The 23,890-nt window shown below is 44.6% G+C and overlaps 1 protein-coding gene across 2 annotated transcripts in view; it reads right to left on the reverse strand.

The window, feature by feature from the left end:
* Positions 1–23,890, reverse strand: part of LOC122925685 — a 129,937-nt gene that overhangs the window by 57,948 nt on the left and 48,099 nt on the right. For both annotated transcript variants that reach the window (XM_044277032.1, XM_044277031.1), the window contains 3 exons: positions 11,565–11,626; positions 10,808–10,996; positions 8,953–9,035 (listed from right to left, as the gene is read on the reverse strand). In XM_044277032.1, the coding sequence (XP_044132967.1) occupies positions 8,953–9,035; positions 10,808–10,996; positions 11,565–11,626 (334 nt within the window). The remainder of the gene's footprint in view (positions 1–8,952; positions 9,036–10,807; positions 10,997–11,564; positions 11,627–23,890) is intronic.

Below are 23,890 nucleotides of genomic sequence, written 5' to 3' on the forward strand. Positions count from 1 at the left end.
CCTTGAATGCCCTTGCAGTCTCCTATATGTGGGGGAGACGACTTGGGACGTGTAGACTCGTCTCAACCAACACCGGTTTACTATCAGGGAAAAGAGGATGGATCTACCGGTGTTTAAACATTTTACGGAGGCCAAGCACACAGAGTCACCTTCGGTTTAGAATCATTGAGCAAATTCCGGTACTCAGACATGGGGGTGATAGAATTGCCCTTCTTAAGAGGAGAGAATTATATTGGATTTATCATTTGCAATCTTTAAAACCTAAGGGATTAAATGTGGAGATTAGAGTAATCTAACCAGACGAACGGTGAGGTTTTGCTACTCAATGATCTCTGGATGTTGTAATATACAAGTGCCTTTTTTTTTTGCATTATATTAACCCCTTCCCTACCAGCGCCATAATAGTATGGCGCTGGGAGGGTCTTTCAAGATATTGCCCACTCCTGAGTGCTGCGGCGCCATAGACGCTGGTGACCGCCTGCATCTTATAGTAGACACCTGTGGCTCATGTCCGCAACCGGCAGTAATGCCGATCACGGACATTTAACCCCTCAGATGCCGTTGTCCTTCCTGAGTGCGCACTTTCGGTGCTGCTCCGGCTCCCTCGTGTGGCGATCGGAGGAGCCGTAGCTTGTGAATGACAGGAGGCTGCTGCATAGTATTTGCTATGGAGCCCTTGCCTGTAATAGGGCTCCATAGGAAAGTAGTAAAATCATCATTGACTCCAATGCAAGTGAATTAGAGTCTATGATAATAGCAGGTGATTGATTGTCATAGTTCCCTATGGGAACTAAAAAAAAAAGTGTAAAAAAAAAGTGTAAAAAAAAAAGTTAATAAAAAAACATAAAAATTCAAGTCACCCCCCCTTTTCCCAAAATAAAAATAAAAGAACTAAAAGAATAAATAATGTTGCGATGTGCGAAAATGCCAAAAGTATAAAAATATATTCCCCATACGGCAAATAGCGAAATGGTCGCTTCATTTTCTACAAAAAATTAAATAAAAAGTGATCAAAAAGTCATACACACCCCAGAATGGTATCACTGAAAAGTTCAGATCGCCCCGCCAAAAATGAGCCCCCATACAGCTCCGTGCACATAATTACAAAAAAGTTATAGGGGTCAAAATATGGCGACACAAAAATAAAACAGATTTTTTTCCCTACTTTTTTTTTTTTTATCACTATTAAAACGCAAGAAAAACTATACATATAAGGTATTGCCATATTTGTACTGATCTGTAGAATAAAAGTAACTGGTCAGTTTTATCGCACATCGAACGTTGTAAATAAAAATCCGCAAAATGGTTGTGGAATTCCTTTTTTTTTTTTACCCCATTTGGAATTATTTTCCCGCTTCCCACTACATTATATGCAATAATAAACGGTGGCGTTAGAAAGTACAATTTGTCCCGCAAAAAAAACCACACACCCTCATATGGCTATGTGAACAGACAAATAAAAAATGTATGGCCCTGGAAAGGCAGGGAGCGCAAAACGAAAACGCCCAAAAAAAAACTCTGGGGGTTTTGTTTTTTCTTTCATTTCAGCATGATTCAAGCCTTAATAGTTTCTTTGGCCATCACCTGGATTATCACGCCGAGTTCAGACCACCATCTTTGACATCGGTTGCTTATTTGTTTAAGAATTTATTGTACTTGGGACGATTCCATGCATCCATAATTATTGACCTGTATGATTTTATAGTTTAATATTTCTGCCTAAGCTGGGATGACCATTATAGTGTATCAGATATTAGTAAATACATTTTTTTCTTTGTTATGATAACCTGAGATGCACCCGAGCACAATGGAAGTCAACGGGAGAACCCAAGTAAACCAGGCACCCCTTGCTCTGAAGAGGGGAAGGTGCCGGGTTCCATTGAGGTCTATGTAGAAGATGGCTGTACAGTGTGGGAATCCCCCAGTGTGAGTTTGCGCTTAGGAGTGCCTGCTCTGACTCCATATGTAGCAATGTCCATATATGCTTGGGGACACCCAGTGTATTTAAATCTAATTTAGCCTCTATTTCTGAAAAGTTTCTGCTGGGATTTGAACTCACAACCTTGTACATTAACAGCAAGAGCCTTCACCACTCAGCTATAAAGCTGAATGATAAACTGTGTATGATAAACTGTGTCAGAAAAACCTCATAGTAGTTTCTCATTTAGTAAGTGTTCCTATATAGCAGAAGTATAATTTTATATTTAACGGCAGGTTAACATGTAGCTCTATAGCATAGTGGTTAAGTTTCTTGGCTCTAATGAAGAAGGTTCTGAGTTCAAATCCAGGTGGAAAGTTTTTAAGTCATGATATATTTACATATATTATTATATATTTAGAATATATAATATATTATAATATATGTAAATATATTATGGCTAAAAAATCAGTAATAGTTTCCCACATATTATGCATTCATATATATCAGAAGTATGATTTTATCTCTATATATATATTGTAAGGGATCGCTGTACTTGGGGGGTCATTCTCACAAGAATCATCGTCCACCACAGCTTTCGAGGCCAAACATTGCATTTATTGGGACATTTTTCATAAACGAAACAGTCCAGTTAATAATCACTGGGGTGGTGAGGTTCCCACATACATCAAAACAAAACAAATACCTGCCCGGCTGGGCTCTCACTACACCTGTTAACGTGGCCCTGGCTCAGCTACAAAACCCTGTTCACACACCGAACCCATATGCGGCTTTTTCTCAGCCCGTAGTTCCCCAGCCTCTCCGGCTGTAATCAGTCCTGTACCTGTATGGGGAAGTGTGGCCCAATAGTCCTCCTGACTCCGGCTTGTGACCCTTGAATCCCAGCATCACGGCGTTCCCCAAAGTTCGGGCTGTCACAGTGCCCCGGGGTCTCTCAGCCTGGCGAGCTGAGACCACGCACAGAGCCTCTGCTCTGGGTCTCTGTATCTCTCCCTAGACTGACCTACTCTGAGGCGCGATCACCTCAGGTAGAAAGGAAAACCTGTATTGGAAGGGTGTGTACTGGCAACTCCCTCTACCAAGCCTAGCCACCAGTCCAAGTAAAATCCAGCCCAGAAAATGTATACAAAAAATGTCTCAGCAAACTATGCTTTGCTGAGACTACTGCCACTCTCTGAATTGTATCTGTCTCACCCATCTGAGGTACCTGAAGTGTTACAACACACCTTCCAGCACTGTTCACATTACCACATAACCCCCCCCCCCCTCCGTTCAAACCCGTGGGGGTGAACACTTGTACCAACTGGATGCTTGTGGCAGGGCATCCGCATTATCTTGCCATTGCCTGGCTCAACCTTCCCCCTGGAAGATGTAGTCAGTGTCAGAGGCTTCCCTTTATTTTGCCAGACCTATTCCATTAGTGCTTGGTTTGTTACCCACACTGACATCTTGCCCAAGAGACATTGTCTACAAGGTTCCCATGTCCATGTGACAGGCTCTTACCAGGCTCTGACTTCTTGGCACCTTCCAGAGGATCTTCCTCTTCTGGTTTCTCATTTTCTTCCACCTGCTGTGCAGGAGCACGCTGGCCTTGGACTCTTTCTTCCGAGCATCATCTCAGTCATATTCTTTGGCATACTGAGCCGATATGTATTTCTCTTCAGCCAGGAGCTGGCCAAACTTCTGTTCCTTCTTAGTTTTTCGCACTAGCTTGTTGAAAGCGCCCCACTCTTAAGCCTCCTGTTCCAGCGGCTCTTTACTCTGTTCTGCTGCCACATCAGACAAAGGAGTACCACCATTCTCCTTTAGACACTTTGTGGGATTTCCACCCAGGGACTCTTCAAGCCCATTGTCGATGTCTACTACAGACTTCCGTGTCTTTCTGGAGTCTTTCCTCTTCTCCGGGACACCAGGCAGTTGTCATGCCCTGCTCAGGTTATGTGCGGAGGTCTGCCAGGTTAACAGCACGTGTGTAGTTTTTTGTTTTTGTTTTGGAGTTGAGCTGTATCCACCTTCCTTCAGGTGCACTGGCATTTGTAAGAGTTTAAATTATGCCCCTTCCCAGTGTCCTGTGTGGGTTATAGCTTCTATCATGCTCAGTGGAAGGAAGGAATGAAGGATTTGCTGTATCTGCTCTGTGACAAGATAAGTTGGTTTTGTTTTCTTGTGTGTGTTCTGTTTAGGCTGTTAGAGAGATGCCTGCCTCCTCCAGGTCTGAGGAAGCAAGCTGTCTCTTTTCCCCTGTCACCATCTTAGGGATTTTAGGGAATCTTCAGCCTTAGGCACAGGGGCACATTTATTCCCACTACTAGGATCTGAACGTGGGCACAGAAGTCTAGGGAAAGCTGGTAGGGATTTGTAAGGAGGTGACCTTTATCCCCAGCTTCTGGCCTAGACACTTGTTTGTAGATTTCTGTTGTATCTTGTATTCTGTCCAGTGTGACAGTAGTAGACCCTTCAGTTCACTCATCTTTTCCGGGGTCTCTTCTTTTGACCTTTCTGCAGCCTTCTTCAATGTCTTTATGATGACAACTAGTCCCTTCTCTATCGTATCTAGGGACCGTGTGGAGAGAGAGAGAAATCATCTTCATGATTGCAGCTGTACTGACAGGTCAGGTCATCTACCGCTGCCTGAATATGGGTCTCAGACACTAGGCTGGCGTCTCCCCACTCAACTCTAGTCATGTCAGGTACAACTATCGTCTGGTTGCTACCCATAACTACGTCAATTTGGCAAGACCTCGACATGGCAGCCTCTCTCTCTGAGTTGCTATCGGCCACGGCACATGCGTCACTTATATTACTTGTCCAGAAGAAGATACAAGCGGCACTTCTGCTATCAGCGATGCGGTGCGCGTGTCCCGGAGAAGATCCACAGATAATTGTATAGAAAGGACCAGCACTCGCTCTAATTGTAATTTCAAGTAAATTTAATGGTCACATACATGTGGTAAGTGACGCGTTTCGGCTGCTGAGAGCCTTTGTCAAAGGCTCTCAGCAGCCGAAACGCGTCACTTACCACGTGTATGTGACCATTAAATTTACTTGAAATTACAATTAGAGCAAGTGCTGGTCCTTTCTATACAACGTATATTACTTGTGTCATCATTATCAGTTCTGACCTCTAGGGGCACCGATGCGCTAATACCCACATTGGACACTTCCCCAGCAACTATAAAACCCCGTGGGTACTGCATATCCACCTCTGGTACGTGTGGTACACCCTCTGGGCTCACAACATTAACCAGCATTTTTCTATCCCATATATTTTTACCAGGAGGGTGCACTTCTCTCCTGATCACATCCTGAAAGGAAAAAGGCATGTCATCATCATATACTTCACATGACTTCACATTTTAATTTTTCACTTCAACTACATCACTGTTTTCAATGGTCCTTTCCCTTACACAAGACTGGACAGCTCCTGAGCCAGCAATCCGTCAACTTCGTCCGGATCCAGGGAGGACAACAGCAGATTCCTGCACTCAAAAGAGGAGGTGGGCAAGGTGATGAACCCCGTGTGGAACCCCAGGGTGAACCCCTGTACCAGAAGTCATGGAAAGATGGGGATGGGTGACAGGAACCCCTCGTCAACCCTGCTTAGTCATGCTGAACCCCCCAAAGTTACAGGCGGTATGATTGAAGTTGTTGCATATCTAGGCCTTGCCCAAAAAATGAATGGGCCTACCCAATTTATCCAGCTGCACTGCTTGCTTAGGATTTGGGAGAGAGGCTGCAGCCAATCTGGAAGAACCCGCGACGGAGGAGATCTCAGCGGAGGGACACCAAGTGGTGGCATGGGAGACAGATAGCACACACCGGCGCCCTCAAACCTGGAAAATGACGGCAGAACAGCTCCATGTCCACGCCGCCCCAGTTGGTCACAACTTGGAACTGAGCCAGGATGGCCGCTGCCTTAGCCGAAAAAAAAACAGTGGTAGTCGTAGAACACCCAACCACCAAACTTGTGACCCAACTCCACTACTTGGTACAGATACAGGTCCAACTCCTCCCTCATGTTGGGCGCCACCGAATAGACCATGTCTCTGTACACGCTGAACGCCAGCATGAACTCTGGCAGGGACAGCTTACGATTGGGACGCAGATCTTTCGCTTTAAGGATCACTGAAACGTCCCCGCAGGCAATGGCCTTGTTCTCGGCCATGTCCTGCGACACCAACAGCAAGGAAGCGAGGTTCACATCCTTTCCCTCCAGGATGTACTTCCTGATGCTAGGGGGCACAAAGTGAGCCAGAGTAATAGAGGGAGGTGAAGCAGGGATACCTGAGAGAACTGGGGGGGCTGCAGGAACCACCGGGACAGCCGCTGCTGGGGGGCCGGAGGCTGCCACCTCCACCGACTTCATGCGCTGTTGCAAATCCTGGAGAGAGGAGTTCAACAATGTATGGATTTGCGTAAGGGAAGGGGCCACCTTATACGGGTGGAATGCACGGCCATCTTTGATGCAATCACGTGAGCACACCATGTGATCGCAATACGTCTGTATCTCCAGCAAGGTATTGCGGAATCCCATTGTGTGATCCCCCACTTCGCTTTTTCAATGGGGCTGTTTGGTTTGCCGCATGTGCAGATGCGCTCCATGTGGATATGGCATGGAGCGCACCCTTATTACTCTGCCCTCCCAGTGAACTCACTGGGGGTGGGGCAAGAACTTGGGGAGGAGCTAGGGGAATGAATTACCCAATAGCTGCACATACCAGGGCCATGTGACCTGGATGAGCAGTTTGGTAGTCTGAATCCACCTATGGGGCGTTAGCCCGCCCAAGATCCTACATTTAAAAGTGAGTACATTCCCTTGATCAAATGGAGCTGCATCTTTGGCCCCCTGGAGCCCTCCAACCGTGCATGCTGGTCTGTGAGAGGGTAATGTTCACGTCTACCGTTATCAGATTAGTTAACTGCATTATTTCTGAATTAATTGAGTATCATATTGTGTATCTGTAACAGAGACCAACCACTGTCTCGTTACTTCATCACAGAGCACTGCAGGTTTGGGGTGCTCCAGTTTTTGTTAGCTATCTCTTATATTTTTTCTTGGACATTTTGGTATCCCATCATTAGACTGATACCATCTGTCCCCTGATGAACCTTGTTTAATACAGGGGGAAACGCGTCGGGACTCTGCATATTGTATCAGATAGGGGATTGTGTATATTGTATCAGATAAGTTATAGGGCTACATAAGGACAGTTTAGCCGAGGCATGAGCAGATTTTTTCAGTGTAGGCATAGGGGGGCAGGCATAGGTATCTGTGATGTGCTGTTCCATATGCACTTCTGGTCCTCTCTAGTAGCTAGTCATCCTTGTGTGACAGCTCTCCAATTTATTTTCTGTATTAAGGCTATATTGGTCCTTTAGGGACCTGATTTATTGGATGTATTTTATGATAAACTGATTAAAAGTTAAGTTTTAGGAAGTTGCCCTCAGTGATATTTCTGTTGTTATAGCAACTGTCTGTGAGATATTCTTTTCAGTAATTTTGGGTCAAAGGTTCACCTTCCAACAAGACAATGTCCCTATGTACACAGCCAAGACAACACGGGAGTGGCTTAGTGACTACTCTGTGAATGTCCTTGAGTGGACCAGTTAAAGCCCTGACTTGAACCCAATCAAACATTTCTGAAGAGACCTGAACATGGTGTCCACTGATGGTCCCCATTCAACCTGTCTGAGCTTGAGAGAATCTGCAGAGCAGAAAGCAGAAAATCCACAAATTCAGGTATGCAAACCTTGTGGCATCATACCCATGAAGACTGGAGGCTGTAAACACTGCCAAAGGTGCTTCAAGTAAGTACTGAGTAAAGAGTCTGAATATTGTCAATACTAAGTAAAGAGTCTGAATACTGTCAATACTAAGTAAAGAGTCTGAATACTGTCAATGCAAGATTTTTCTTTTCATTAAATTAGCAAAGATTTTGAACATTCTGTTTTTACTTTCTCATTATGAAAAAAATATATTTTTTTAATTTTTTTTTAGCACAAGGCCCCAACGGAACAAATTTTCTGAATATATATGTACTGTGCCCAGTGATTTATTAGTATATTCTGAAGCCAGTCCAGTGACAGCTCATGTCAGTGCCGGGCTCGGGCTTGCGCTGTACACTGCCCACTGTGAGCAGCTGCATCAGTACAGCTAATGTCAGTGTCGGGCCCTGGGCTTGCGCTGTACACTGCCCACTGTGAGCAGCTGCATCAGTACAGCTCATGTCAGTGCCGGGCCCGGGCTTGCGCTGTACACTGCCCACTGTGAGCAGCTGCATCAGTAAACTGACTACGCATGCTCAGGCCTGGCACTGACACGAGGTGTCGTGGGATTTCAGAGAGCAGAGTCCATGAGGGCACTGGGCTGGCTTACATTGAAACATAGGAGGAGCGATAACGACATTCTCAGGAGAACATGGGCATTTGCAGCTCATTTGCATTTATCTTCAAACTTTGTTTATTCAATATCAAATACACAGAAATAAGAAAGAAAGGTATGATCTGTTAACTGTTTATGTCACCTACAGGACAGTGATAACAGTGTAAAGTAGGTGACAGACTCCCTTTAGTGGGAGCAGTGCTGCAGTTACCAGACCTGTCTACTGCACAATGGATGGAGCTGTGTATTTTTGGTGCCGGAGCAAGATTGACACAACTGATCATGAGGGGTTGGGTGTGTTGTACCCACACAGATCAGATATTGATGGTCTATGCTGAGGATAAGCATCAATAACAAAAGCCTGAAAAATCCCTATAATGGCAGAAATTGATGCATTAGTTTTTAGTAATATATTTTTTCTACAGTATACTTTTATAGGGGGAATGCTTTGTTCCACTAACAAACCCCTAATCTCTTATCAGTATCCACAGTATTTAGTAGTAGATTTAATGAATCGGTGCAAATTCTATGAAGCAAACTTCCCCTTTTGTATACAATCCACCTCTCAAAATCAACATTTTTGCTTATCTAATGTCTCATAGTAGGAACCAGTAAAAGTTACATTACATACGTATTGTAGAATGCAGATATGTCAGGGTTACTGAAGTTCTTTACACCTAAAAATTTGATTGAGGCGTAGTTGATTTGAAGGGCCTGTAATAATAAATACCATAATAATAATCCTGTACATAATTAGATATATTGTGAATTTTCAGAATTATGCTTGAATGTACAATGATAATTGCAATACAATTAACATTATAAAATATATGTGACCATATAATAGCATAGTAGAAAAAATAACATTTACCCTTTACCATCATCTTCACAACATCTGAATTTAAAGGAAGAAAAAACAACTGTGTTCCAGTGCTAAAGATGGTGACCATGTTCCTTCAATAGTTTCAAGGAGTGTTCTTTGTACAAATCAGTACGTGCCATCTTCCCTTCCCTGATACAGCTGGTGGCACAGCCTGATTTCCATAGCAGCATGTTATCTGCTGGCAACAATGTCAATGGCTATGCAACATCAGAATCATATTCTAGCCACTGTTTGCCAAAGCTAAATTATTTAGGGGTTTTCTCATCTCACCGTTACTAAGACAAGATGGGACTAAGCCCTGACCACCAGGCGGCTGGGAAACAGCAGAGCAGGCCAATGCTACATTGTTTGGGTAAAAAAAAAAGTAAGTAAGGTTTCTCAGATGTAAAAGGGGTTTTCCGCTTTTATCTATTGGCCTATTCTCGGAATAGGTAATCCATATCAGATCAGCGGGGGGGGGTTTAGTTGTAATTACACCACTCGCCACAGCAGTTGCGACGGCAAGCAGGTAAACAGAGAAGAGAAGTCAGCGTATACAAGCTCTGCTTTCTCTTAAAACAGTTGATAGGCAGGGGTGCCGGGTGTCGGACCCCAGCCGATCTGATATTGATAAGCTATCCTGAAGAAAAACACGGAAAACCCCTTTATTTCATTAAAATCTCTACATTGTTTTTTTTTTTTTTTTTTTTAATGTCCAGCATTCTGTGCTGGTTAAAGACTTACTTACCTGCTCAAACCCTCGCTCTTCTAGAGTCACAATCCTTTACTCTTTTGGCCTTTTGTTTCTGGCGCTGCAGCAGTGACATGCCTCACCAGTCCACATGAATGCTTAAGCCAATCACTGGCCACAGCTGTCAGGTGGTGTAGTGGGCACTGCCGCACTGGAAAAAAAGACCAAGAGAGCAAAGGCTCAGCGATGCTAGAAGAACATGGGTTTGAACAGGTATGTGAGCCATTTTATAACATTCTCGGCCATCATCTTACTTTTGTGGGGGGGGTCTAGGAAAAATACTTAAATTTTTTAAATATATCTTTATTCAGATCAGAGCTCAGTTTTTCTGATACAAAGCTTTATATCATATTTAAGTGGCCATAGGCCGTCATTGGATGGACTGTGTTTTGGCTGCACTTAGCGGTCACTGGGTGAAATCCCAATCTTGGAGTAAGAAATTTCTGACCATCTGCAGTCTCAATTCACAGACTGAGATAATAGGGTGTGCTTCTAATAGGTATATATCCAGGGACATGTACTACAAGCGCACATTTATCAGGTTTCCTCCCCTTCCCCCCAGACATATATTCTTGCAGCGCTCAATGGCACATAGCAAGGGCACCAGAGACCAACTGGTTAATTTACAGGCTCGATGCATTTCAACTTAGAAGTATCATCAGGAGCCAAGGACATACAAACAAATAGGCTAGGATAGTGGCCGCACTGGTACAGATTTTTAATTATCTCAGATAACCCCCTTTAATATAAGCCGTCCTTACAAATAGCAGAGATGTCCCTACAAAATGAACATTCATGCTAAATACTAAAACAATGGCAGTAATATCCCTGTTTGAAGTGTTTATTCTACTTCCATAATAAAAAACTAATTACCTTTTCTTGATCATTATTCAGTGGAAGATCGGAGTTATTTTCTGGTCTCATGTATTTTTTTATGTTGCCTCTTAGTATCAATAAACAAGCATGAGAAGGGTTGATGCGTAGCCCATAATTTAAATCTTTAATAGCTTCCGCTTCTTTCTGCATTGTGCACCACACCAGAGCCCAGATGCAATAAACATCCTGAACAGAGGGAAAATGCAAAAATACTGATAATAGAATTCTGTTTAGTATCCACTGAATGTATGCTAAATCAAAATGACAGATATACAGTATAACAAAGATAGAATGCTGTGAACATGACAATGCAATGTTCTCTAAATATGGTTATACAGATTAGAGAAGAATTGGCCAAACCCCACTGGCTGACCATATAATGTGTATGGGCACCTTCTGACGCGCCCCTGACCATAAATGATGCAGTAGATAAGGATCAGGTGGTTGGCTTTCAGCTGCCCAGTTGTTTTGGTATCGGGGAGACAAACTCTGACAAAGTCTTTCTCCCCTCTCCCTATTCAAGTCACATGCATACTTGGCCGAGGGGAAGGAGGAAGGGTCGAGATTGTATAGCCGTTTACTCATTGTCTTACTAGAGCTCAAGGCACAGTGTGAAAAGAACACATTAGCCAGCCATCTACTGATTTATTTATTCCTATTCCTTATTTCCTTTTTTTGCGCCCATTAATCCACATTTTTAAGGTCATGTTAATGAATAACTAGATTAATTCTAATAATATCTTTTCAGACTCACAGGATTAAACTTATCTGAGACAACAGCGGTATCAGCATCTCTCAAGGCTTTCCTTGTTTCACCTACAAGAAATAATAAAAAAATAAAAACATATGGGGCACACAACAAGCATATAGAAATAGGCTGCTCATTATTTTGACGAGAGTAGCAGTAGCTGTATAGTTCACAATGGCAGATCTCAAACAAGTAATTAGTATAACATTGTGAGTAATTCTATTCTAATTAGAGGAAGAGACCGGCACTCACTTGGTCTTTTGCGAATGTAATCTTTTATTCGTCACATATAAGATACAATTTCTGTGACGCGCGTTTCGGCTCACAATACGAGCCTTTCTCAAACAGATATGGCATACACATGATACAATGTACACGATTTAAATAGACCGCCAAAGCGGAAATGACATCAAGTAACCATAGTGATCAATTAAACAAAAAGAAGCAAAAACAGAAACACGTGAGGAAACGGCCCAACTGCAGCAGCATCAATCAAGACATTACTTAGAAAATATATGAAATTCTCCCAAAATTGACACAACTTCCAAGTCACATGATTTGCTATACTCCCAGGGCTATACTATTAGCTCTTGTAAGAGCTGTTCCTGCTCTCTGGATTTAGGAGAGGTTTACCCACTGGAGCCTGGAGCCTTGTCATAGGTCCAGGGTGGGTAGGAGATGTGAGACCTCAACCAAGCTTCGGCGGTTCGTGGTGTCTGCAGCGCTTACTGGTGTCAAGTGGAGTGCTTGGAGTCCTTGGGAAGCGCTAGGAGCATCTATCGATGGAGGTACCTAGTCAGGCTGCCAGGAGATCCGTTACATTGGTGGCAGCGGTGGGATGGCGTCCTAGTGAGAGGAGAAGCAGCACGGAGACACTGCTCGTGGATTTACAAAATTAAGGGCAACGCTAGTATCCGTACAGCGTCCCTGGATACAGCAGGATGGAATCAACTAGTCTTCGGACAGCATTCCATGACGAGGAGGAGACAGCCGCGGACTACAGGGATGCAGACAGAAAGGAAGTCTGGTATGATGCCCTGGAAAATGCCCAGTGGCGAGGTGAGAGTCTCCCCAGTGAGGAGCAGCAGTTGCGGATGCGAGTGGCCCTGTGAATGCCCCTTCTGGGAGAGAAGCCCCTGGATGAGTGGGTGACAGAACTGGAGAGCCTGGTATGGAAGGAGCTTTGGCTAGACAAAGCCTACCAGGCACTCTGGTGGTATGTGATTCGGCACTCACCCTGGATGGCTGAGCCAGACAGACCCGAGGGCGAGGATTATGATGGCCCTGGCCTGTTGTTTGAGGCCTTAGCAGAACCGGAATTCGGAGATGCTGGAGAGTCCCGGTTCTGGGATATCTATGACTTCAGGGAGGCTATGCATGATTGGGCTACAGCGAGAGAGGTGAGACAAGACCTGGCATCTCTAGTGGCAAAGGAGTGGGAGCTGGAGCAGCACTACCAATACTTCTTCAGCTCAATTCGGTCCCAAGATACACTGCCAGAGAGCTGGGTGGCCGTCCCAGACCTACAACCCTACAGCTGGGAAGACCCGACTGAAGTATCCCCTGCTTCAGTACCAGCTACAGAGGAAGGGGACCTCATAGACTGGTCCTGGGGGGAAACCCATATGGCAGGTGGAGATGGGACCGAGATCTCTCCACCGGCCCTACAGGGATGCTGGGCAGTCGGCCCAAATCCCCAACGGCAGCTGGAGTTTCAGGGAGTAGGGACAGTTGGTCCTGCTCCCCAGCGGCAGTATGTTTTGCAGGGAGAGGAGAGCATTGTCTACATTCCTCAGCGGCAGTGTACCTTGAAGGGAGAGGAGACAATCGGTCTCTCTCCCCAACCACAGGGGGACAGCACCCCTAACTCCGATGGGGCAGATGGGACCACAGTCTCTGCACCAGGCCTACCGGGATGCTGGACGGCTGGTAAGGATCCCTCACCAACCCCGCAGGAATGCCAGGAGGAGGAGGTAAGTGATCCCTCCTCTCCACAGCTGATCCGCAACAAGGTCTTGGGGGCAGGATTCCCTGACCCCATCCCAGCGGAAGAGCTGGCATCTTGGCAGAGCGCAGTTGGCCTCTGCCCTCCCCTATCCTCTTGACCAGAGGCTAACATCTCACAGGCTACCCCAGCGGAACAGCTGGCATCTGGGCAGAGCGCAGTCAGCCTCTGCCCTCTCCTATCCTCTTGTCTGGAGGCTGACTCCCCACTGGCTACCCCAGCGGAAGAGCTGGCATCTTGGCAGAGTGCAGTCAGCCTCTGCCCACCAAGTACCTACAGCTCCAAGCTAGAGAACACCAATGAAGCAAGGAGAAGAAGATGCCCAGTCAACAGCTGGAGACGTACAGAACAGAGCCAGGCTCCAGAATTCAACAGGTCCAGTATTTGGTTGTGGGTGGACTGCCAGACTAACTCAGGTACCGAACGGCGTGAGGTCAGGTATCTGGTTAGTCTTCCCTGGGAGGGGGAGATGTGTGGCAAAACCAACCTCGCCACTGGGTTTTGAAGGGGCCTGGTTGCCAGCCTCTTGCCCCAGGATTATAGCCCATACTAACTTTGAAGGAGAAGACAGACCGGCCTCACAGCTTAAATCTGTGGAACTGTTTTGGACTGAAAAGCCATGAGTACGGCCATGCCCAAGAGACTTTTACAACTAATTTGTGCTATGTTGGGATGTTAAATGACTATGTGTATTGTAAAGGGTGGGACATTGTATACGTTGAGTAGTGAGGTCTGTTCCATTGTCTCTCTGTGTGTATTGGCAATTGCCCTCTGTCCTGAGAGATAATTGAATTACAAGTCGGTTGTCTCCAGGACAGAGGACATTGTGTGTTCTCCTGCCTGTGATGATTGTGTTAACCATGGTGTACCATGATTATATCACAGGCAGAGGGGAGGATTCTATGTGGGTTGTAGCCTTTGTGTTATTGGTAATTGTATTTTGTTGATTGCGTCTCAGACAATGCCAGTGCGTTAGTTAATTGCGTCTCAGACAATGCCAGTGTATTTTGTTGATTGCGTTACAGAAAGAGGGAAGGGGGTTTTGTGTACAATTGCTGGGAAGGTTTCAATACTGTAAATGCATGTGATTGACTAAAATATAAACTGTCACAGTCTTCTGCAAGGGCCCCAGGGGGAGTGTCCCTTGCTAGGAGACCTGCATAAAAGGCTGAAAAATAACCCATTCAATAGTTCATGTTGATGCTGATGTTTGGGTAACTGATCGACACTGGGGATTGCAATACGCTGAAGATTTGCTATACTCCCCGGGCTATACTATTAGCTCTTGTAAGAGCTGTTCCTGCTCTCTGGATTTAGGAGAGGTTCACCCACTGGAGCCTTGTCATAGGTCCAGTGTGGGTAGGAGACGGTGAGACCTCAACCAAGCTTCGGCGGTTCGTGGGGTCTGCAGCGCTTACGGTGTCAAGTGGAGTGCTTGGAGTCCTTGGGAAGCGCTAGGAGCATCTATCGACGGAGGTACCCGGTCGGGGTGCCAGGATATCCGTTAAATGCCCCATTCTCAATTTCAGAGGGTTCGCAGGATTGTTTCTAGTGCAAGGGTTAAAGAAAATCGTCTAAATGAAATGTCAGTGAGATTCGAGAATCGAGGCTATGCCACTTCACTGTTGAATTGAGAGAAGAAAGGTCACTTCTTTGGCTCCAAAAAAAGAAGAAAAAAAGTCACATATTCCATTTGTTACTGAATACCACCCATGGGTTAATAAGTGTCGGCACATCTTTAATCGACATTGGAACATCTTGTCCCGGGCATACCCCTCTGTGGAGGAGTTCAAAAGTTCTCCTTTAATATGTTATAAGCGCAATAAAAATATTTGCGATAAGGTGGTGAGGGCTGACGTGGGTAATGGTCAAATCGAGAAGTGACAACACACTTTGTCTACTCCAAGAAAGGGTACGTTTCCCTGCTTGGGATGTATACATTGTTCGAGCGTGATTAGAGGGGAATACTTTTCACATCCCCATATGGGAAAGCAATTTCCTGTTAAGTTTTTTTTTTACATGTAATAGCAATTACATAGTGTATCTATTGAAATGTCCATGTGGACTCCTATACATAGGAGAGACCTCCATGCGAATGAAGGATCGCTTCTTGAAACATAAATCGACCATACGAAAAAATAATTTACTCCTACCGATTCCCTACCACTTTGATCGCTGCAATCACAATATCGCACAATTGCGTTTTCAAATCATCGAACATGTGCCACAACCACGCAGAGGGGGTGAGAGGATTAAAATGTTAAAAAGGCTTGAAGCCTATTGGATCCATATATTGCATACACTAGAACCCATGGGCATAAACCGGGAATATGATCTGAATAGCTTCCTGTAATTTCCAAACTCCCTTATTATGTGTATTTTACTTCCTATACTTTATGTATTTAAATTTAAAGAAAAAAAAATCTTTTTTTCTTTCAGAAAACGTGATGAACCCCCAACCGTATCATCTGACTTGGAAGTTGTGTCAATTTTTGGAGAATTTCATATATTTTCTAAGTAATGTTGTCTTGATTGATGCTGCTGCAGTTGGGCCGTTTCCTCACGTGTTTCTGTTTTTGCTTCTTTTTGTTTAATTGATCACTATGGTTACTTGATGTCATTTCCGCTTTGGCGGTCTATTTAAATCGCGTACATTGCATCATGTGTATGCCATATCTGTTTGAGAAAGGCTTGTATAGTGAGTCGAAATGCGCGTCACAGTAATTGTATCTTATATGTGACAAATAAAAGATTAAATTCGCAAAAGACCAAGTGAGTGCCGGTCTCTTCCTCTAATACATGCGGGATTGGGATCTCGGACACGTGCACCACGCCTCCTGGACAGAGTGCTGACTGACCATTATCTGATTACCTAAGTCTATTCTAAGTCTGAATTGTGTCACGTTTTTTCAACATCACTATGTTTTGCTACATCAACATTTTTATATATTTAATTATCGATTCCTTCCATGATTTCTATGATGTGAACATACCAGAAGGGAGTTATCAATACTGTTACAGGACAAATCTTTCCCAGCATAAACAAAGTCATTTCCGTTATCTGTGATTTTACGTTTACTAAAATGTTAGAAGGCTTATGACACGTTTCAAAAGCTAGTTTCACACATGAACTTTATGGTATAGACTTTCTTGGCAAAAGTCAGCAGTGGGTTTTACAGGGAGGTAAATTATTATGTAAGAACTGATAATTTTTTTTTTTTTTATCCGCTGGTTTTGGATAATGTGCAGATCCAGTCTAATACAGATTCTAAAATAGAGTCAAATTTTGCACCAGAATGGAACACTACAGTTTTCACTTGTAGACTTGCATAGTAGGTTTGTGAAAAGGAAAGGGATTTAGTCTTTGTTTATCCTATTACTTTGTTCTTTTATTTAGATTTAGGCTCATTTGATGGCAAGAACAGTATAGTCTGTTGGTGTCAACGATACTGGAAATCCAGTGGAAACCTGACATAAACATAAGGCTTCATGCACACAAACATATGTAATTTGCAGCCACAAGTTGTGGATCCGCAAAATGCAGATACCATCCGTGTTGTATCTGCATTTTTTGAAGACTTATTGACTTTAATGTGTCCATGGTCTACAGTATAGGACATGTTTTTGCAGAAAAGACACAGAGATGTGTTAAGCACATGGATCATACTCTAAAAGAATATGTCCCTGGACCACGCATCCATTGAAATAATTTGGTCTAGAAAAAAATTGGACAGGACCACCTCTGTATTTTGTGGATCAGCGGTTTGCGGACCGCAAAACAGAACCAAGTCAGTGAAAACCCAGAGTATTTGTTGGGAATCAGTTTCAAAATGGATGTGCCATAGCTCCATTACAATGTGATAATAGATGCTTAGTGTGAAAGCCTGAAACTGACAATACACTTTAAGGCCAGCCTGCAGACCATCTAATGTGTGTGGGGAGTCAGGACTAATAGCTTTTGGCTACCTAAAGCGTATGCCCAGTTTTATATGGGTTTTCATTTGTAAGGGAACTCTGACTTAATAATGGAGGTTCTCGTTTCTTGGCCAGAATGTCTCTCTCTTGGAGGACCTGTCCTTTCCTGCATTACAAAGACAACTCATTGATTTGAATGTATACCTTGTAATGCCTAATTTTTGCTGTGGCTGAACTTCAGGGAAATTTTACACTTTCTGCCAGGTTTCCCCACAGAAGTGTTATCCTAGTGGTCCCCTGGTTTCCACCCCTTAACCCCTGGATTTAACTGCAGAGGAGACACCAGGCCGCTACTTCCTACAGTAGTCCCAGTGTGGTTAAAAGCTGACCAACGGGGATCAGAAACACCAGTGCAAAGAACCAAGGAATTAGGAGTGGACAAAATCAGGGGCAGGGTAAGGTCAGGACTGGCAACATACAGGCAATCCAATCTTAACATAGTAGTATAAGATATGGCACTCGTATACCTGGAGGACTGCTTGAACATTCGACTTTATTTAAATTCAACCAATTCATATATCATAATATTTAAAAGATAATAATTAAAAAATCATACAAGATACGTAAATTGTACAGAAATTAAGAAACAAATGGATAAAACATCATAAAAATGACGATAAAGATAAAAAAAATCACTTGAGGTATAGAATAACTAATTAGCACATAAGTCAGACAGCATATAGATGCTTGGAATGTCCACTACGATATAATCTGGTTATCGATTATTCGCCCAAAAAAGTTCTCAATTGGATAATCACCAAATATTCGGTTAATATAATCGCCAAATGCTGGTAGTATAGTATACTTGTGTAATTTTCGGTTCGATTATTAATTTGAGCGGCTGGAAGAGTCAATATTTCATACTAGGAATTCAATGCAACAGTTTGCAGATTAATCGAAAGTTTAACTTATTTGGGAATTTTGCTCTAGGTGGCGTCCCACCTGTTTTCGAGCTGTACTAATCCCTTACCTCCAACATCGAAGTGCGGCTTGTTCGTTTGGTCTCCGCTCCTTCTGCGTCCCACGTGCTCTAGTCCTGGCTTGCTCCAGTCAAGATGGGGATGGAACTGTATCGCTCCAGGAAATTCAACGAGCACTGGTTTCTGTATGGGACGGATCTGTCTCTCAGATGATTGCTGATAAGGAGGTACAGGTAGAGATGTTCTGCGTACGCAAGAATGGTGGTATTGTGGGGTCCAGATTCCTCCCAGACGCGTTTCGAAGTCCCAAAAAGGTACTGACTTCTTCATTTTTATGATGTTTCATCCATTTGTTTCTTAATTTCTGTACAATTTACGTATCTTGTATGATCTTTTAATTATTATGTTTTAAATATTATGATATATGAATTGGTTGAATTCAAATAAAGTCGAATGTTTAAGCAGTCCTCGAGGTATACGCCATATCTTCTACTACTATTTTAAATTAACCCATTGGTGTTTTGGAGCTAACACATAGATATTGAGCACCACTCCATCCTACTGATTGGTAGAGCAACCCCATCTTTTGTGAACATTTTAATCCAATATAACAGTCTGAGGTCAGGGCAGGCAGTGAAGGGTCAATACAATGAACAGGCATGGTTCATGTCAGGTTCACATTCAGGTATCAGGCAGACATTGGTACACAGGCAGACAATCAGAGTAGTACACCTTTGCAGGACCAGTATAAAACTAACAAATTGCTTAGCCAACTTCCCACAGGAAATGGTGTTTTATTACTCTGGAGTAGCCAGCCATAGACTGGGGAAGAATTAGGGCACTAAACCAGAACATGAAGCAAACAAGTAAAAGCTACAGCTTAGGTAGGTGCAAGCTTCCAAAGGCTCGGCTCAAGTCTTTCTCACCACAATAGCAAAGTTTTTTAAAGGGATTTGGAGGTCTGCTTCTTCATTGTGGCTATAAGGTGCATGGAGGTGTATAGTGTTGAGTGAACCCGAACTGTAAAGTTTTCAGGAAACTTTTGGGCTCGAGTTCGGTGTTCGGGCACTTAATAAAGCTTGTTGAAAGGCTGTATGGCAGCCAATCAACAAGATTTTAAGCTGTGGGCACTTAGAAGACATCACAGCCATGCCTAGTAATGGCAAGGCTGTGATTGGCCCATGCATCATGTGACCCATCCTCTATAAAAGCTGGATCACGTGTAGCACCGCCCATCAGCTCTGAGTATTGCAGGGACAGGAAGCATGCAGCTGAAGTGAAGGAAAGTGTTAGGAATCTCATCTAGCTATTTATACTGTGGGTGACCTATAGTGATTTTTTTTGTGGGTGCTATACACCAGCTTTGCACCCCGACAAAGAAATATAATAATTAATCTGGCTGTTAATTCTGTGGGTGACCTATAGCGATCTTTTGTGCTTGCAATGCACCATCACTGGTGACATATGCCCATTGTTTGTCTGAGGTACACCTGCACTGTATACATGACAGTGAAATAAATCTAGTTAATCCATCTGTTAGTTCGGTGGGTGACATATACCCATTGTTTGTCTGAGGTACACCTGCACTGTATACATGACAGGGAAATAAATCTAGTTAATCCATCTGTTAGTTCGGTGGGTGACATATACCCATTGTTTGTCTGAGGTACACCTGCAATGCCTACATGACAGGGAAATAAATCTAGTTAATCCATCTGTTAGTTCGGTGGGTGACCTCAAAGAATGAGGAGAGCATCAAATAAGGGACGTGGCCCTGGTCATGGTGCTGCTGGTGTTGGTGGAGCTCCTGTTGCAGGGAGAGGACGTGGACGTGGTCGATCTGTGCCAGCTACATGCCCAAATGAAACACCTTCCTCAGGTGCAAGTAAGTGACCGAACGTTCAGCGTTATTTTGTAGGCCCGAATACCGGTGTACGAATGGTGAGGCCAGAACAAGTAGAGGCGGTAGTAGATTGGGGGACTGACAGTGCCTTCAGTTCCTTTACATTGTCTCCCAGCCGTTCCACTGCTGAAAGCGCAGAGTTGGCCCATGGGCATTTGTCTTTCACCTCATTTCCTTGCAAATCAGGCAAGCAGTCTGAGCCCCAGAAGTGGAAGAGATTGATTGCACTGATGCTCAACCACTTATGTTTCAGGATGTGGACATAGGAGGACCACCGCAGCACGTCTCTGATGATGACGAAACAAAGATGCCAACTGCTGCGGTTTTCTGCAGTGTGCAGACCAGCATATAGGGAAGGGGTGAGGAGTGGGTAGAAGATGATGTGGAGGATGATGAGGTGCTAAACCCCACATGGAATCAAGGTCATGCGAGTGACGTGTGCAGTTCGGAGGAAGAGGTGTTGGTCACACAGCGCCAGCCGCACAGCAAAAGCGGGAGCAAGGTGTAAAAGCAGAGTGGCGGTCCCCTAGCCAATACGCCTGCTACTGCCCATCGCACCCAGGGACTGAGCACACCAAAGCCAGCTCCAAGGAGTTCCCTGGTGTGGCAGTTCTTCAGACAATGTGCTGACAATAAGACGCCAGTGGTTTGCACACTGTGCAATCAGAGCCTGAAGCAAGGCATAAATGTTCTAGTCCTGAGCACCAGCTGCATGACCAAGCTGCAGTGGAGTACACACCTCAAAAACCACTAAAGTTCTCAGGCTCCTCCTGCTCCCTCTTCTGCTGCAGTCTCGGCCTCTTCCTCCCCCTCTGGAGTGACAGTGTCACCTGCAACAACTGGACACCCTAGGGGTGATGTGCATGAGTGTACTAGTGATATGGTGCGGAGGATAGTAGCACTCATGGTTAAGTTGTCAGCGTGGGGACAGCATGCAGTGGATGGGAAGACAGCAAGAAATCTTCCGGAGCACTCTCGGTTACAGGGAACACCAGCCAGATGTTGGTTGAGGTGCCCTTGATGGTAATTGGTGTTTAAGGTGCTTTGGTGGCTGGGCAGCACCGCTAGGTTCAAAAGTTGAGAGTAGTAGTGGAAATGATGAGGAGTCAGTTGTTATCAAACAGTTGAACATTTATTAAATCAATTGTCTTCAAGTAGTCAGTACAGACACAGTTCATTTGTAGGATATAAGTGATGACTCAGAAATAAGTTTAATTGTATTTCTTTTATCAGGTTTAGGCAATTGTTAGTTGGGGAGTTCTCTTTAGGATTTACTCTTTACAGGCAAGACTTCTGTAGTTATTGAGCTATCCAATAAGGGTGTTCTCCTCATGGCTGCATACCTGCCAACCCACAAATAGAGGATGTGGCAGCAACAACACCACCTCCACCATTGTCACCCAGCATGTCCACACTGTCCCATGGAAGCGTTTAGATATCCATCCCCCAAACACTGGAGAGAAAGAGGAAGTACTCCCCTATCCACCAGCCAGGGGCGGGCTGGGCTAGGGGGCAGGCGGGCACATGCCCCCTGGGCCAGTCGATGTCCAGGGCTGCTGCTGCCCCTGAATTCTATTCTATCTGCGTTCACTGGATGCAGATACAATTGGGCCTGCAGCAGCAACCGGTGGGACAAGGGAACTACTGGTTCCCTGCTTGTCTATTCCAGCGGCGCACACTGACGTGACGTAGGCAGAACCATGATGTCATTGCACCATCTGCGATGTTCCTCAGGAACAGACCCACCAGAAGAGGCCGGGTCTGCATCACTGCAGCGTGGGACCACGGCGTCGCAGCCTGTGAGTATGAAGTGTGCCCTAGAGGGCTAGGGGTCAATACTAGGCTTAAGGGTCCGGGGCCAGTATTAGGGTAAGGGGCCTTTCCCTAACCCATACTGACCCCTAACCCTAATTCTGACACCTAACCCTAAGACTACATTCACACGACTGTATGTGTTTTGCGGTCAGCAAATTGCAGATACGCAAAACACAGATACAGGCCATGTGCGTTCTACATTTTGTGGAACACACGGCCAGCGCTATGAAAGAAGTTACTATTCTTGTCTGCAATCAAGAATAGGACATGCTCTATATTTTTTGCGGGGACGCGTAATGGAACAACTGATGCGGATAGCACATGGTGTGCTGTCCGCATCTTTTGTGGTCCTATTGAAATGAATGGAAATATCTTCGTGTGAATGTACCCTAAAGCTGACTCAAACCCCAATACTGGCCTCTAAGTGTATTCAGATGACCGTATTTCTCCGTCTGCAACTTTGCAGAACGGGTGCGGACCTATTTATTTCAATGGGGCTGTAAAAGATGCGAACAGCACACTGTGAGCTGTCCGCATCCGTAGTTCTGTTCCGCGGCCCCACAAAAAATATAGAGTATGTCCTATTCTTGTCCACAAACACAGACAAGAATAGGCATTTCTATATAGGGCTGGCCGTGTGCATTAAGCAAAATGCAGAACACACTTGGCCAGTGTTCATGTTTTGCGGATCCTCAATTTGCAGACCGCAAAACACTTATGGTCGTCTGAATTTAGCCTTATGGAAATCGTATGCCTAACTCTAATACTGAACCTAACCTTAATACTGCCCCCTTATTCTAATACTGGACCTAACCATAACACTGGCCCTAATACTAATCCTAACCCTAAAACTGACCGTAACCTTAAAGGGGTTGTCTCGGCAACTCAAAGAATGGGGGCACATCCAACAATAAAGAAGGAAGAGTGCCGGCTCACGGTGTGGGGAAGCCAGCGAGTCTGGCGATACGCGTTGGGCTTTTTTCCTGACCACCACGCATGCCCCCCATCATGCCATTTTTATGATAAGTATTTGAGCCTTGTTCATTGTTGATGGATTACATGCACTTTATAATGTTATATGCTTATGGATGTGGGGGTTTGTCTATGAGTTTGTGGTGAGTCAGGATGGCATGTGCTGATACATGGTTCACATGGCCTTGATTTGTTGTATACAACGATTTTAACTTTTCTGTGTTGTGTCTGTCTTCTCGAATAAATTTGTTATATTTTAGATGTGCGGCTCCTGTTTCGGTATTCTTTTTTTGCTTCATTCTTTCTTAAGGGGGTTGTCTCATCATACACAATGGGAGCATATCGCTAGGATATGCTCCCATTGTCTTAAAGCTGCGGGTCGTGTCCCCGCAAGGTGGTGGCTGGAAAACTCCGGTCTGACCAACACCAAGCCGGCTCCCCATAGAAGAGAATGGGAGTGTGCCGCGCATGACCGGCCACCACTCCCATTCACTTTTATGGGCTCAACGAAAATATTTTTTCCAGCACCATAAAAAATGAATGGAGGGTGGCTGGGCATGTGCAGTGCGAAATCCTTCACTTTCGGGTCTCCGTTGGGACCTGTACCTATCTGACAATGGGTGCATATCCTAGCGATAGTCACACCTTCTGTTACCCACTGCATTCTAGCTTCTACCGAGTTTTATAATACAGTGTTTGTACACTGTATTCAGGAGACACAGCAAAGAGGCAATAAACATAC

Source organism: Bufo gargarizans, chromosome 2, assembly GCF_014858855.1.
Source record: "Bufo gargarizans isolate SCDJY-AF-19 chromosome 2, ASM1485885v1, whole genome shotgun sequence".
Taxonomy (NCBI): Eukaryota; Metazoa; Chordata; class Amphibia; order Anura; family Bufonidae; genus Bufo; species Bufo gargarizans.